The 16,026-nt window shown below is 39.8% G+C and overlaps 1 gene segment (V, D, J or C); it reads left to right on the top strand.

Moving 5' to 3' along the window:
- The first annotated feature begins 680 nt into the window (after positions 1-680).
- On the top strand, positions 681-1,156 carry LOC120435560. The segment is given in 2 exon segments: positions 681-732; positions 840-1,156. Coding segments are annotated over 2 exon segments (369 nt in total).
- The last annotated feature ends 14,870 nt before the right edge of the window (positions 1,157-16,026 follow it).

Below are 16,026 nucleotides of genomic sequence, written 5' to 3'. Positions count from 1 at the left end.
GATGCGAGAGTGGAGAAGAGGCAGACGAAAGGGAGTGAGGGAACACGAGGGAGAGAGCAGACACGACGGGCTGGGAAACATAGATAAACATGACGGAATGAAACACAAGGAGGAGAAACGAGGCACAAGAACTCACACCACAATATAAACACAGACACACAGAGGGAGACACAGAGGGCAACGACACAAGGGGAAATCTAATAACCAAATCTAAACAGAACAATCCAGGCATTAAAGAATGATCCTTAACATAAACAAGTAGACTTAACATAATACAAAAAATGACAAAAACACAGGAAACTCAAACCGCTAGGTTGAATGACCCAGGACAATGACAAGTGGTCTTGAATCATTTCAGCAAAATGCTCCTGCAGGAGAACAGCCTTCACATCTCCTCACTGCACGAGCAAATTTTGACTTAATTTCTCATTTGTCTTTAAATCATGAAGGGTTCATATGAGTCACATGCCAAATATGCAGTGAAAACTCTTTTCAGACACATCAGATTGATCCAAGTCTCTGCTGGTATCAGTCAGATCATTTCCATAGAGCCACTTTGCATCAGCAGCACCATGCTCCAGTGCTCTGGGAGAGTTTATAGTCCTGAGAGTTGAACACTGGATGACTGACAGCTGTCCTTCATCACAACAGAAGCCACAGAAATCCTCCTCATCAAAAACATGACTTTGATCTGCGTCCTCATCTGGACTCTCCTCTGCTGCTGCTTCACAGGTAAAGTCCAGAGAATCAAACTCCTCTCCTCTATCAACATCTGTCCCTCTGAAATGAAGCCCACAAAACCATGAAGCTGCTTTATGTTTTTGTCTCTGTATCCTCAGAGTCCAGAGGACAGATCACAGTGACTCAGCCTGGAGCAGTGAGCTCTGCTGTGGGAGGATCTGTCAGCATCAAGTGTAGGACCAGTCAGAATGCTTATAGCAATTTAGCCTGGTACAAACAAAAAGATGGAGAATCTCCCAAACTGCTCATTTACTTTGCTAGCACTCGAGAATCAGGGATTCCAGCTCGTTTTACAGGCAGTGGATCAAACTCTGACTTCACTCTGACCATCAGTGGAGTCCAGGCTGAAGATGCAGCAGTTTATTACTGTCAGAGTTATCATGAGATCAGCAGTCAGAGTGTGTTCACACAGTGAAAAACCGTCGTACAAAAACCTCCCTCAGTCAGACTGAACAGAAGCTTAAGTGACTGCTGCAGCTGGAAGATACTGCAGAGACTGATACAGTTCACTGAGGACACACACACACACACACACACACACACACACACACACACACACACACACACACACACAGATATACATTGAGTGTATTGCTGCAAATTAAGAAACCAGTAAATACTCCGAACACACTGAAACCATCAGTAGATGCAAGCATTTGAATCCAGCCTTTGTTTCCTATTTCCCATCATTGTTTAGACTCCACTTTACTAAATTGCTTTATTGGAGCATAATTGTAAAATGTTTTTTAACCATCCTCTTTGCTCCAATAAATTATGTTCAGTTCTTTAACATGATTTGTCCTTATCAAAGTGAAATGTTTTGATTAGTTTGAACTTCAAGTCTTAAAGTTTAAATCAACATGAATGAAATGAAGAGCTACAGAAAATCCACATTACTGCTCACAGACGTTCCTACATGATAGAAAACAAATAAGTTTAGAGTTCAGAGTTATCCCAGCACAGATGTGTTTACACATTTTAATATTATTTTACCTCAGACTGAATAAAAACTGAACTGACTGCTGCAGAGACTGATGGATTTCCTCCAGATTTACCTTAACCTCCTAAGACCCGAACTCTTCCACAGCATGCATTTTTAATTTGTCTTTGATATTTGAGCTGATTGGCACCTGATGAATGTAAAAACAAAGAATTACCAGATTTTATTTTTTTTTACCTAATTTTTGTTCCTGAGAAAAATGAGATTAACAGCCACGAGGTTAATTGCCAGGACAGTCCGGGCTTCGGCAACCCTCAAGGGTGCTTCGCAACCAGCGGGCCTTAACGCCGATAAGATGCCGCCTAAGAGGAGCAACGTTAATGAGGAGGAACTGGAGGACATAAAGAAATCCCTAAACTTTATGTCAGAAGAAATAACAACAATTTCAAAACAACAAAAACTGATACTTAATTTAATGGATGATATTAAAGAACTAAGAAGGCAGAGCGAGGAAAAGGACAAGAAGATTGCTATGCTGGAAGGACGGGTGTCAGATCTGGAACAATATTCAAGAGTAAATGATGTGATAGTGACAGGACTGGAAACCAAGCATCAGACATATGCACGGGTAGCAGCATCAGAGAGAGGGGAGCCACCCGAGCAAGAGCTACGCTCTTTGGAAGAGCAGGTGACAGCCTTCTTCAAAAGCAAAGGTATCGAAATGGACAGTAAAAATATTGAGGGATGCCATCCTCTTCCGAGGAAAAACAAAAATCAAATACCTGCCACTATCATTCGTTTTGTTAATAGAAAACAGAAAAAAGAACTGCTCAAACAAGGAAGAAAGCTAAAAGGTACAAATGTTTATTTAAAGGAACACCTAATCAAGAAAAATGCAGACATTGCAAGACAAGCAAGAATATTAAGAAAACAGAAGAAAATACAGTCAACTTGGACGTCAGACTGTAAAATATTCATTAAGTTAAATGGAACACCAGAGCAGGCTGAGGTTCTAGTCATCAAAGAGATGATGGAACTAGAAAAATATAACTGATAAATCAGAATGCAAAGCAGTGCTAAATACGATGGGACCGTCCAAGTGCACAACCAACGCAGATGTCTGACAATTTTCAACTAACAACTCATGTAGATATTGAAAATAAGACATTGGTGTATGACAGCAACATAGATCCTGATTGTAATTTCTTTAACAATAAGACAAAGGAATGCAATTATTATACAAATGAGCAACTTAAAAAGGAAATCAAGGTAGAACAGGGTATAACAATGGTTCACTTTAATAGTCGAAGCTTATATGCAAACTTTCAATCCATCAAAGACTACATAACACAGTTTGAACAGCCATTCAAGGTGATAGCCATATCAGAGACCTGGATAACTCCTGGAAAAGAAGAAGACTTTAAAATAAATGGATATGAATTCCTTCATGTAGACAGGATCAACAAGAAAGGAGGTGGGGTGGCACTTTACATTGATAAAAACCTAAAGTACGAAAGAATGGGAAGAATGACAACTGTTATTGATGGAGTGATGGAATGTTTAACAGTGGAAATAAGTATGGAAAAAGGGAAAAACCTAATTGTCAGTTGTATATATAGAACACCAGGATCTAAGATTGAGATATTTAAGGATAATATGGAGGACTTATTTACAAATATAAATCAGAAAAGAATGTTTATTTGTGGGGACTTTAATATTGACTTATTGAATCCAAATCATAATAAGAGTACAGAAGAATTTATTGATTCCATGTACAGCATGGGTTTATTTCCACTGATAACAAGACCGACCAGAATAACATCTCATTGTGCAACTCTATTAGATAATATATTTACAAATATAATAGAAGGAAATATAAAAAGTGGGCTGTTAATCAATGATATAAGTGACCATTTACCAGTCTTTGCATCTTATAATTGCCATTATAAAGTGAACAACGATGGACACAAGATTATTTACAAAAGAATAAGAACAGAGAAGACATTAAACTGTCTTAGAAATGAACTTTTAAAGCAAGATTGGAATATTGTATATGAACAAACAGAAGTTAATAAAGCTTACGAAGGATTTTTAAGAACATTTAACACATTACTTGATAAAACTGCCCAGTAATTGAAATCAATAGGAAACACAACTATGCAGGAAGACCATGGATGACTAAAGGACTACAAAATGCCAGCAAAAAAAGAGAATACCCTATATCGAGAATTCATAAAAAGAGAAACAATAGAAACTGAAAGGAAGTATAAAACTTACAAAAATAAATTAACTAATATAATGAGATCCTGTAAAAGAGTATTATTACATTAAAAGGTTAGAACACAATAAAGATAACACAACAGATATATGGAATGTATTAAACAGTATAATCAAAAATGAATCAAGGAATAATGATTACCCTGGGTACTTTATAGAAGGGACAAGAAGTATTAATAACATGGAAGAGATAGTAAATGGCTTTAATAAATTCTTCGTAAACATAGGGCCAAAACTGGCAGAAGAAATAAAGGTTGATGGAATAGAAAGGGACACTGGTGAAAATATTGAAAGGAATAGAAGCTCAATGTTTTTAAGAGCAGTGGAAGAGAAAGAGATTTATGACATAGTTAGAGGACTTAAGAACAAAACCAGTACAGACTGGAATGATATTGATATGGTAACAGTAAAGACAGTTATTGATGGTATTGTAAAACCATTAAAATATATATTCAACTTGTCGTTTCAAAAGGGGTTTTCCACAAAAAATGAAAGTTGCTAAAGTTATTCCCATTTACCAAACCGGTGAAAGGCATCATTTTACAAACTATAGACCAGTGTCAATACTCTCCCAGTTCTCTAAGATACTGGAAAAACTTTTCATAAAAAGATTTGACAGTTTTGTGGAAAAATATGAATTACTGACAGATAGTCAGTATGGGTTCAGAAGCAACAGATCAACAGCTTTGGCATTGATAGATTTAATGGAAAAGATAACGGAATGTATGGATAATAAGAGGTTTGCGCTCGGCGTTTTCTTAGATCTAAAGAAGGCGTTTGATACTGTTAATCATGAAATTCTATTAAAAAAAACTGGAAAGGTACGGGTTTAGGGGAGTGGTTTTGGAATGGTTAAAAAGCTATGTAGGGAATAGGCAACAATATGTACAAATAAATGAATATAAATCTAATTTGATGGTTATAGCTTGTGGAGTACCCCAAGGTTCAGTACTGGGTCCAAAAATGTTTATTATGTACTTAAATGATATCTGCAGAGTATCGCAGATTTTAAAGTTTGTAATATTTGCAGATGACACAAATATACTGTGTTCTGGTGTGGAATTGCCACAGGTTTTGGAGATGATCACACAGGAATTAACGATATTAAAGAAGTGGTTTGATATAAATAAATTATCATTGAATCTAGATAAAACCAAATTTATGTTTTTTGGAAACCAAAAGAAAAACATCAAAATAGAAATATGTGTTGACAATGTATATTTAGAAAGAGTAAATGAAATAAAATTTCTTGGTGTGATCATTGAGCACAAGCTCTGTTGGAAGCCACACATTACTTATGTTCGGGGAAATTGGCACGGGCATTGCCAGTCCTGGGGAAAGCAAAGCATATGTTGGATCAGAAAGCACTGCACATTTTATACTGTGCTTTACTACTGCCATATATGAGCTACTGTGTAGAGGTCTGGGGAAACACATACAAAAGTAACACACAAACAATAACTATAATACAGAAAAGGGCCATCAGATTAATAAATAATGTGGGGTACAGGGAGCATACAAATGCACTCTTTGTCAAAATGCAAGCTATTAAATTCCAAGACTTGGTGAAGCTTAAAACAGCGCAAATAATGTATAAAGTAAGAAATAAATTGCTTCCAAAAGAAATCTGTAAATTGTTCATAGAAAGAGAAGGTGGGTATAACTTAAGAGGGAAATGGAATTTAAAAATACAAAGTGCTAGAACAACTTTAAGAACTATGTCTATCTCAATTGCAGGAGTTAAATTATGGAACAGTCTAACAGAAGAAATAAAAGAAAGTAAAAACATAAACCAGTTTAAAATAAAATATAAAAACCTAATTTTAAATAAGTATAAGAATGAAGAAAACAGGGTTAACCCAGGACGGTAATGTTGCTGGTAATGGTGTTGTGGTTCTTTTTTGTTGTTTTTTTGTTGTTTTTTTTGTTTGTTTGTTTTTCCATAACTTGTGAATCTGCAAATATACACATTCTGTATTTTTCATATGAAAGAAACTATACTGTGGTGGGGCTTGCTTATTTCTTGTTTTTGATTTATGTACGTTTTGTTTTGTTTTGCTTTACTTTTGTTTCAAAGTCAAAGTCAAAGTCAAAGTCAACTTTATTTGTCAATTCTGCCATATGTACAGGACATACAGAGAATAGAAATTCCGTTACTCTCAAACCCTAGAAGAAGTAGCAATGAACATTTAAATATAAGAGAGAGATTAAAAATGCAAGTAAAATAATTAAAAAGTAAAATTTGAATAAATACAGTACAAGCTATACAATATACAATATACAATATACAATATACAATATTCAGGTAACGGTAACGGTAGATGACATTCAGTGTAGACCAGGCAGGGTAGTGCAAATAGGCAAATAGTGCAAATGGAGATTTGGTAATGTACGGTAGGAGGTAGTGTAACAGAACAAAGTCTTATGAGGTAATGGCAGTCCAATGCTCCACAGGTGGCTAATAACTGGTGCAGGCCAGTGAGTGAGTCAGAGAGTGTGTGTGTGTGTGTGTGTGTGTGTGTGACAGAGTTCAGTGAGACCGTGGAGGAGAGAGGGGAGAGGGGGCAGAATCGGGAGGGAGTTAAGCTTCCTGACAGCCTGATGGATGAAGCTGTCCTTCAGTCTGCTGGTCCTGGCTTGGAGACTCCTCAGTCGCCTCCCTGACGGCAGCAGCTTGAAGAAGCTTTGCATTGGGTGCGTGGAATCAGCCGCTATGCAAAGGGCTTTTTTAGTGAGACGGGTGCTGTAAATGTCCTGGAGGGAGGGGAGAGAGACACCAATGATCCTCTCTGCAGCTCTCACTATGCGTTGGAGGGTTCTGTGACAGGACGCATTGCAGGCTCCAAACCACACAGTGATGCAGCTCGACAGGATGCTCTCTATGGTGCCTCTGTAGAAAGTGTACATGATGGGGGCTGGTGCTCCTGCTCTTCTTAGTTTGCGGAGAAAGAAGAGACGCTGCTGTGATTTCTTGGCCAGTGCTGTGGTGTTGTACGTCCAGGAGAGATCCTCTGTGATGTGCACACCCAAGAACTTAGTGCTGCTCACTCTCTCCACAGACGCTCCGTCAATGGTCAGAGGAGCATGTTGGGTGTGCATTCTCCTGAAGTCCACAACAATCTCCTTCGTCTTCTCCACATTCAGAGAGAGATTGTTGTCAACACACCACTTGGCCAGGCGTCTCACCTCACTTCTGTAGTCGGTCTCATCCCTGTTGCTAATGAGACCCACCACCGTTGTGTCGTCCGCAAACTTGATGAAGAGGTTGGAGCTGTATGATGGAGTGCAGTCATGGGTCAGCAGAGTGAAGAGGAGGGGGCTCAGCACACATCCCTGCGGGGCCCCGTGTTTAAAATGATGGTGGTGCTGGATGTATTACTGCCGACCCGTACTGCTTGAGGTCTTCCGGTGAGGAAATCCAACAGCCAGTTGCACAGAGAGGTGTTAAGCCCCAACTGGACCAGTTTTTGAGTGAGCTGTTGGGGGATTATAGTGTTGAATGCTGAACTGAAATCAATGAACAGCATTCGAACATATGAGTCTTTTTTGTCCAGGTGTGTGAGTGCTGAGTGGAGAGCAGTGGAGATAGCATCATCGGTTGAGCGGTTGGGCCGATACGCAAACTGGAAGGGATCCAGGGAGGGGGGCAGGACAGTCTTGATGTGTTGCATGACTAGTCGTTCGAAGCACTTCATCAGGATGGGAGTAAGTGCAACCGGACGGTAGTCATTAAAGCAGGAGGGAGATGACTTTTTTGGAACCGGAATGATTGTGGTGGCTTTAAAACATGTGGGGACGACAGCCTGGATAAGTGATATATTGAAGATGTCTGTGAAGACATCAGTGAGTTCCACCGCACAGTCTCTCAGTACACGACCAGGAATGTTGTCAGGACCCGGAGCTTTACGTGCATTGATCCTGGTGAGGGATCTCCTCACGCTGTCCGGGGACAGAGTCAACACCTGGTCGCCAGGAGGGGGTGTTGTTTGTTTAATTTAAGACTAAAAGAAAATTAAATGAATGAGAGGTAAAACTTGAGGGGGTAGGGACAAATAAGTAAATACTTCTGCCTACTCCTTTTCAAACAAATAATGAAATGATATTTGGAAATGATTGTGAAGGCACATGTTTGAAATGTTTGAAATAAAAATGAACTGAACTGAACTGAACTGAAGATTCACATATGAGGATATTTGTTTCAATAGAATTTCAATAGAACAGTGGCAGTATAATGTCCTCGTAAGTGGATATCAGGCCCTTGTAGAGTAAAATGTAGTATTTTGGTCTAAACAACCCAAAATGTGATGTCCACATATGTCCTAGGAGGTTAAACACAGTCATGCCAGGACATCTGACTGATGCCTGCTGCCTCTCGTTCTCTGAGACTCTCACCCTTTGGCTCTGGGCGCCCCATCTGGGTTCTTCCTCCTTCTCCTGCTCGGGATCCGAGTGGCCTGAATCTCCTGGATCTTTCTCTGTCTGCCTCTGACTCCTTGGGGGCATTATTGCACCTTCCCACCCTCAGTATTGTCTACATTTTGTAACATACACACACACACATAGAGTTGGATGTCTCGAGACCGGTCTCAAGACCACTTTTACGTGGTCTTGGTCTTGTCTTGGTCTCGACGGACTTTTGTCTTGGTCTTGTCTTGGTCCTTTGTCCTCTCGCTGCTCAGCTCTCACACAGTGGCTCAGCTATGCTCCAATCCCTCCATATTGTGGCCAATCACATGTGAGGATATAGGATAATATCATTGTGTGAAAAACAGAGAGGGTGAGAGATGCGACAGTCAAGTGGAGCGTGCGTCTGTCCTCTCAGTAAGTGAGTGAGACAGTAGACAGCGGTGAGGAGGGCTGTGTGAGTGCATCGCAAAAACACATAAATATGCCTGACACCCGTAAACGAAGCAGCATCTGGCTGCAGTTTAAAGACTTTTTTTGTCTCGGTCTTGGTCTCGTCTCGACTTGGTCTTGGTCTTGTCTTGGTCTCGATACCCTCTGGTCTTGGTCTTGTCTAGGTCTTGGTTTAGGCGGTCTTGACTACAAGTCTACACACACACAAACACCACAAGAAGATGTTGATTTACAGTGGCTTGCAAAAGTATTCGTCCCCCTTGAACTTTCCCACATTTTGTCACGTTACAGCCACAAACATGAATCAATTTTATTGGAATTCCACGTGAAAGACCAACACAAAGTGGTGTACACGTGAGAAGTGGAACAAAAATCATACATGATTCCAAACATTTTTTACTGTATTCACTTCTAACCTCATAAACTTTTCCAGTTAAGTTTTTACATTTTTCATTTCATTTTTTCCACTTTCAGGCTCTCGGACTCTGTTAAAGGTTTAAATGCACTGATTTACTGGGAAAATGAAATGGATATGGATATCATGAATAATTTAATTAAGTGCTCACTCAGGTTAAAACACCATCACATGAGACACATCACATTAGACTTCTAAATCAGGCTGACTCTGTGTGTACTAATGTACGCTTTCGAGCTCATTCCCGGCTCGTAACCAGCGTGCTATGCTGTCAAGGGCGATCATTGGTTAATGGTAGTCATGTGACTGATGCAAGCCAGATCCTTTTATTTAGCAAAACTGTGATTAATATTTAAATATTATTGTTGAGGGGCACAGGCAGGACTCCACACACACACACACACACACACACACACAAACACACACACACACACACACACAAGAATAAAAGTAAATTAAAAAAATAAATAAAGATTTGCCTCAAGAAGTAAAGTCAGCAAGTATCCTCCTGACAGACTGTGGTCTTTTTCTTGTTTTAAGAGGTTTAGTGAAGTGTGTTTCTCTCATTTTGCTGTAAAGACTAGAAGAGATTAACCTCTCTGTAAGTTGATTAAAGCAGACCTGTAGTCTCTCACCTGCCTGCATTCCTGTGTGTTTGTTCTGTTAGTCTGTTCTTAACATCATGTCCACTTCAAGCTCAATTCTGTCGTCATTATTTGAGTCCAGTTATCGTCTCGCCGCCTTCTGTGAGTTACTCAGCCTCTGTTTTGTGTGCTTTAAATCTCAGACTCCTTATCTCCACCTCATCCTGGACAATTAGAGATCCTCAACTAAGTCTCCACCTGCTTCATCTCTGCCACCACCAGCTTCTAGACTCTTCTCTGCTTTGTTGCTTCATCAGAGTTTCACTGCCAAATAGTTCATTAATCAAACTTCAATAAATCTTCATTTAAACTTTATTTAAATGATCTCTGTTTAAACATACAGATGACACCCTGCTCTTTAATTTTACTCATAAGGTTTTAGATCAGATTAAAATGTAGATCATAAAACAGCTTTGAGACTAGAAATTATGAAGAGCACACAGATAATCTATGCTTGACATGACCTCAACATCTTATAGAAAATATTTAATGTATGGGTTTAAAAATATATTAAACCATTTTCACTGCACATTACACTCGATGTGTCTGTTTGCATTTATCTTTTGGTCTTCTTAAATAAATATTACAAAATCTTTATTTTTTATGTGCATTTATTAACGTCACAGAGTCAAAGAACATGTTTCCTCATTACATTTTTATTGTTTTAAAAGGTTGAAATATCAGCTTTACAACAGACACAAAAGGATAAAATTAGAGATTGTTGCTATGATTTTTGTCATTATGAGATGAAAATAACTATTTGATGTGTTTATTTTTTTTTTAAATCTGCAAACACAAAGAAACAAAGAGACAGAAGAAAAACATCATCAAAGACTCAGTGATTGACATCAGGACTGGGAACACTGGTCTCTCCTCAGTATCTCTGAGACCAGAGTCTGGGAGCCCTGGGTGGCCTCACAGGTCACAGAGCCCACCTTCCCCCACTGGTCTGCAGTGAGCGTCAGGGTGCTGCTCCAGCTGTAGAGGCCGTCATTCTGCTGCACTCCAGGAGTCCTGCTCTCCTCCCCTCTGATGCTGCTGCTGCCACTGCTGTCGCTCGTCTTCCAGGACAGACTCCAGTCTGAGGGGAAGCCCTTGTTGGCCACACACATGAGCGTGGCCTTCCCATTCTCCAGCTCTGCACGGGAGGGACCCAGCACCTTCAGGGCGGGGCGGGTATCACCTAGGAAACACCAATCAGCTTAGAGGAGGGGAACCACAATTTGAATTTCTCCGTTAAGAAGTTTCTGTCAGGTGTTTTTTCTGCTCCACCAGTCGTTAACTGACACATTGTTTCACTTCCCTTTAAGAAACCTCTCATGCATATCAGCACAGAGAGAATCATCACACAGTTTGACCTGAAATATGTTCAAACTACACTGGAAATAAAAGAAGCAGATGTGGAAACATTTACAGCAGAAGTTTAGCTTTAAAATGATTAGAAGTCTAAATCATGGATGACTGAAGAAATGAGTGGACACAAGCACAGAGCAGCTACTCATTCATATAGATTTGAAATGTTATTGAACAGCTCACATGATTTCAAACTAAATCTGAAACATCTGACACGATAAAAACATCAGAAAGCAAACTTTAACTCATCCAAACAGCAGCTGATGTGGTGGAAATTTACAAACTAATCATAAGATGAAGTTTACTCTTGTCTACATATATTTTACTATGACAGAAATGTAGATTAAACAAGAGAAACTTGCAAACATCAAACACTAAATTATTTTAATTAAAAAACTTAAAATAACTTTTCTCTCATCTAAGCAGTCTAACAAGTTGTTCTAAAATAAAATGATAAAACACTTCATAATAAACACAGTTTAATTAACTTACTTCCAACATCCAGTCTGGTTCATCCACCAAAAGTCCACCACAGTGATACAAACTCATTGAGCCGCCGTACAAAAACCTCTGACTGTAGAGAGACACGGCTCTCTGACTCTGAAACAAACAAACTCAACAAAATAATTCACTGTTTGTATCATTTTTTCAGTTGATGTGTAAACTGAAAATATTACAGTGCATCACATTTAAATAATAAATAATTTATTTGGAATGTAAAACTTTTGACTTTGATGTCTTTGGACTTTTTTTGATATCAAAATCTCAGAATAACACAGTGGATCCAATTTAAGGAAATTTAAATCTTAATTAAATTTAAGTGTAAATTAAGACTTTGTTGATTCTCTACATTTTTAGAGACTATATTCATAAATATAGAAAAATCAGATATATTTGTGTTTGATGCTCTGATAAACTGGCTGATCCACTCCATACAAAGATGCATATATATTGACAAAGGACACAAACATACAATGGTATTGAGCCAGCACTGAACAGCAAGACTAAGACTGTGAACTCTGCTGGAGGGATGAAGGCCATTCTCCAAAAACATGTAGAGACCTCTGTCTAACACATCGCTCCAAAATCTCCCAGAGATGTTCAACTGTGTCGAGCTCAGGTGACTGTAGAAAACACAAGAATCACATCATTTTTATTCTCATTCAAACATTCATTGATCTCTAGTGCTTCCTGTCATCCTGGAAGAGATCACTCAGCTCAAGACTGAACTGTTTAATGACATTAGTGATCACTGGGAACAAATCGTGTTATCTTAATATTAAAAGAAAGATCATATGTACGTCTTTATTAGGACAGGGATTTACGTCAGTGTGTGGGACTGTAGCCTCAGGCTTATGTTGTACTCTTTTTAGTACGACCCTGACACTGACCATCCTGTCTGATTGGCCAACAAGTCAAAAAACCCAGTGTGTCACAGTTTCTGTGTGTCTGACTTCATCTTTGCACTGAAACAGACAATAACAGACATCTTTGTATTTGTTATACAGTCTCTCAGCTGGACTAAATAATAATAATCAACATATCTTCATGATAAACATTTACCCAAACCTAATCTAAAATATTACTGCAAATGTAAAAACTGTCATGATTGAAGAAAAAACAGTACTATGGTAATAAAAGGAGACATGCATTGGGCTCTCTATTAAACCTCTTGTACATATTTATGTAATTATTATACTTTTAAACTGCCAAAGCATAAGAAATCACTGTCATGGCTGTGTGCAGGCAGGCAGGGAGGAAGGAACCAAAATGCAGGACTCACTCATACAAAGCTGAACTCAAAATAAACAGTTTTATTACGGGTTGCAGACTGAACAGAAGGCTAACTAATCTGAGGGGAAAGTAAACTAACAGGCAGGCAAAACAGGCAACAGAACACAGCAAAATCAGAGGGTGAGCAGACGTTAATGATGCGACAGAGAACAAAGGAAACACAGGGCTTATATACACAGAGGAGTAATCAGGCAATGGAAAACAGGAGGGAGACACAGCTGGGAGAGATAGGGCTAACGAGACAGGAGGAGCGAAGTTAGACACACTGACATAAAACATAACCCTTCAAAATAAAACAGGAAGCAATACACAAAGACGCAGACTAAGAAAACACAGACTTTACACAGGCAGAACTAAACCTAAACCAGAATAAGCTGGAACATACTTATTAATATTCATCATCGTCACAGCCAGACAAGAAATCAAGAAAATAACCAAAAAAAACAAACTCCAACAAAAACATGAGAAACTCAAAATGCTGGGTCGAACCGACCCAGGACTGTGACAGTCACACACTCTCTGAACAGCAGTGATGGGAATAACAGCATTACAAGTAACGGCATTACTTTTTTCAGTAACAAGTAATCTAACTAATTACTATTTCTATCGTTACAACGCCGTTACCGTTACTGACAAGAAAATGCGGTGCGGTCGCGTTACTATTTTTCAGCAAACAGACGGTTGAAGCTGTCTTCAGCTTACCGCACCTTATATCAGTTGCATGGAAGTAGCTGTAAGTAATCTACAGCTTTAAGCAGCTGCGCGCTCCCGCGGACGGCAATCACTTTCTAGCAGACGATCACTTTTTGGCACAACACCTGGAGCTAAGGGGGCAAAACTGTTGGGTCTAAACTCAGACCCCGCTGTATCCAGGACTTATTCCCATGAAAGAAAAACAAGGCAACAGTGTTCGATCGATTACTTGCGCAAGGGAGGCCTCGTCTATGTCCAGCATGGAAGTGACCCCCATGAGGACCTCCTCTCGCTGGCTTTTATTGACAAACTTCAAACAATAGTTTACAAAACACCTCCCCTCGCAACCCCCTTTGGTTACAAAGACAAGGCACTGTATGTATGTATATGCAGGTGTGTGTGTGTGTGTGTGTGTGTGTGTGTGTGTGTGTCCTCCTGCTGACCAAAGGGTCGTAAACGCAGGAAGCTTACATCAAAGGAAGTAGATCTTCCAGATAGGATGTATCTGCTATAAAACCTCCCCAACACAAAGTGGTTAGAGGTGCTCAGGATCAAAGGAATAGCTTTGATAATACTGCTTGAACTAAGACTGTACAAATTTAAGAAACACAATGGCAACATTCAACAATTAGACCTAACATTTCCCCCTTTTTGTCATTGTATATACTTAAATTTCAACTTATGCACCCTTTGTTTGGACAGTGACAGTGTAGATTTCATTCATACACAACTCCTCTTCATTCACCTTCTATCGATGCAAAAGTTCACAGTTAATACATGTAAGCAGTTAACCTGCTTCTCATTGATCTCATACATAGTAAACTACATCCTATACATAAGCAAATCAGTATCAACAGTCCAAAAACAGGAATTAATATTTTCAAAAGAAGATGCCACCAAGGACCAGACATTCACCAAGTTATCCAGCCTTGTGGTGCATCTACTCCTGTCGTGCAATTCATTATGTATTCCTGCAAGTAAACAACTGAATGTAACAGTCAAACAAGAAGAATCAACATTCTCAAAAATCATATGTCACTACAATACAACTGTATACAGACATAAACATTCAAACACATCAGTTGACTTTATTGTTTGTCCATGTGGCTCTCAGCTAACTTCAAAGCTGTAGCCTGGTCAACACCCTTCTTTATGACTCCTATCAACCCCAAATCTTCTCACTGTAGGCATCCTGTGGGGTTAGAGTCAACTGGTAAATTATCCGCATTTACAACTTCTCCTGTCCTGTTGTCACCACAGGAAAACCTTTGTAAAGGAAATTGGATCAAGGTGTTTTGATCTTCTTGGCTCAAAACCTCAACCAGCTTGATGTAGATGTAGATGATGTAGATGTAGACAAAGGGCTTCTCCGTTTGCATCCTTCTTGCAGAGGACACAAAGAATAGGTGACGTTGCACAAATTCCATGGTAAATCTCCAACTTGGACTAATCCATTGCCCTTCATACACATAGGCAACTGGCCTGTTTCCAGTTTATTTAGCTGTTCAATGTCCTGCAGCAAGTCAGATACTTGGAGTCGGACTAGCAGGTCTGTCGTACCAGAGCAGTTCACCTTCCCAGCTACTGGTGAATCAACCGTCCAGTCAGGTTCAGAAGTTGAAAAGTTGGCAGTGTTCCAAGTATGTTTACTCCTGGATGTGTTGCTACGGCAACCAAACAAACTGTCTCGCTCTCAGTGATGCTATATGGCCACAGTCCAGAAGAATGTGTAGACAGTGGCTTCACAAGCATAACCATTGGTCTCGTTCTTTATGTGAGCGGTTGTGTTCACAAACTGCCACCAATAGTTGGTTGAAAACCCCATGTGGGTACTGGGTGTGGTTTGCTCTGTCCCAGTGCGCTCCTGTCATCCCACTCTGGGTCCACAGGCACAAGAAGGCGCACAGCACATTCCCAGCCATCTGATGAGTACCTGTGGCTCAGTTGGTTTCTTCACCGGATTGAGACGAGGGGCCCTGGAGGCTTTCCCCCCCCTTTGTACCCGGTCTTCCTGCCACTTACCCTGAGCTGGCCTGGATGTGTGTCACCTTCTTGCAGTGCGCTTGATGTATCCAAGTGTTTCTTCCAGCAATCTTCACTGCTGTGGTCGTCGTCAGCAGAATCCGATATGGACCTTCCCACCGTGGACTGGACCAGCACTTCCTCTCCATGGCCTTGTCAACATCCAATTTCCAGACTTCAGACTCTGCTCCTGCGGAGAAACAGAACCATCTGGCAGATCATTTGTTCTCAAGACTTCTTTACTTTTAAACATTTTAAGCATCTAATCTGCTAATATGCTCTCTCTCTGC

Source organism: Oreochromis aureus, linkage group 22, assembly GCF_013358895.1.
Source record: "Oreochromis aureus strain Israel breed Guangdong linkage group 22, ZZ_aureus, whole genome shotgun sequence".
NCBI classification, from domain to species: domain Eukaryota; kingdom Metazoa; phylum Chordata; class Actinopteri; order Cichliformes; family Cichlidae; genus Oreochromis; species Oreochromis aureus.
The sequence above is the reverse complement of the archived record's forward strand: the minus strand, read 5'-3'. Positions and strand labels throughout refer to the sequence as shown.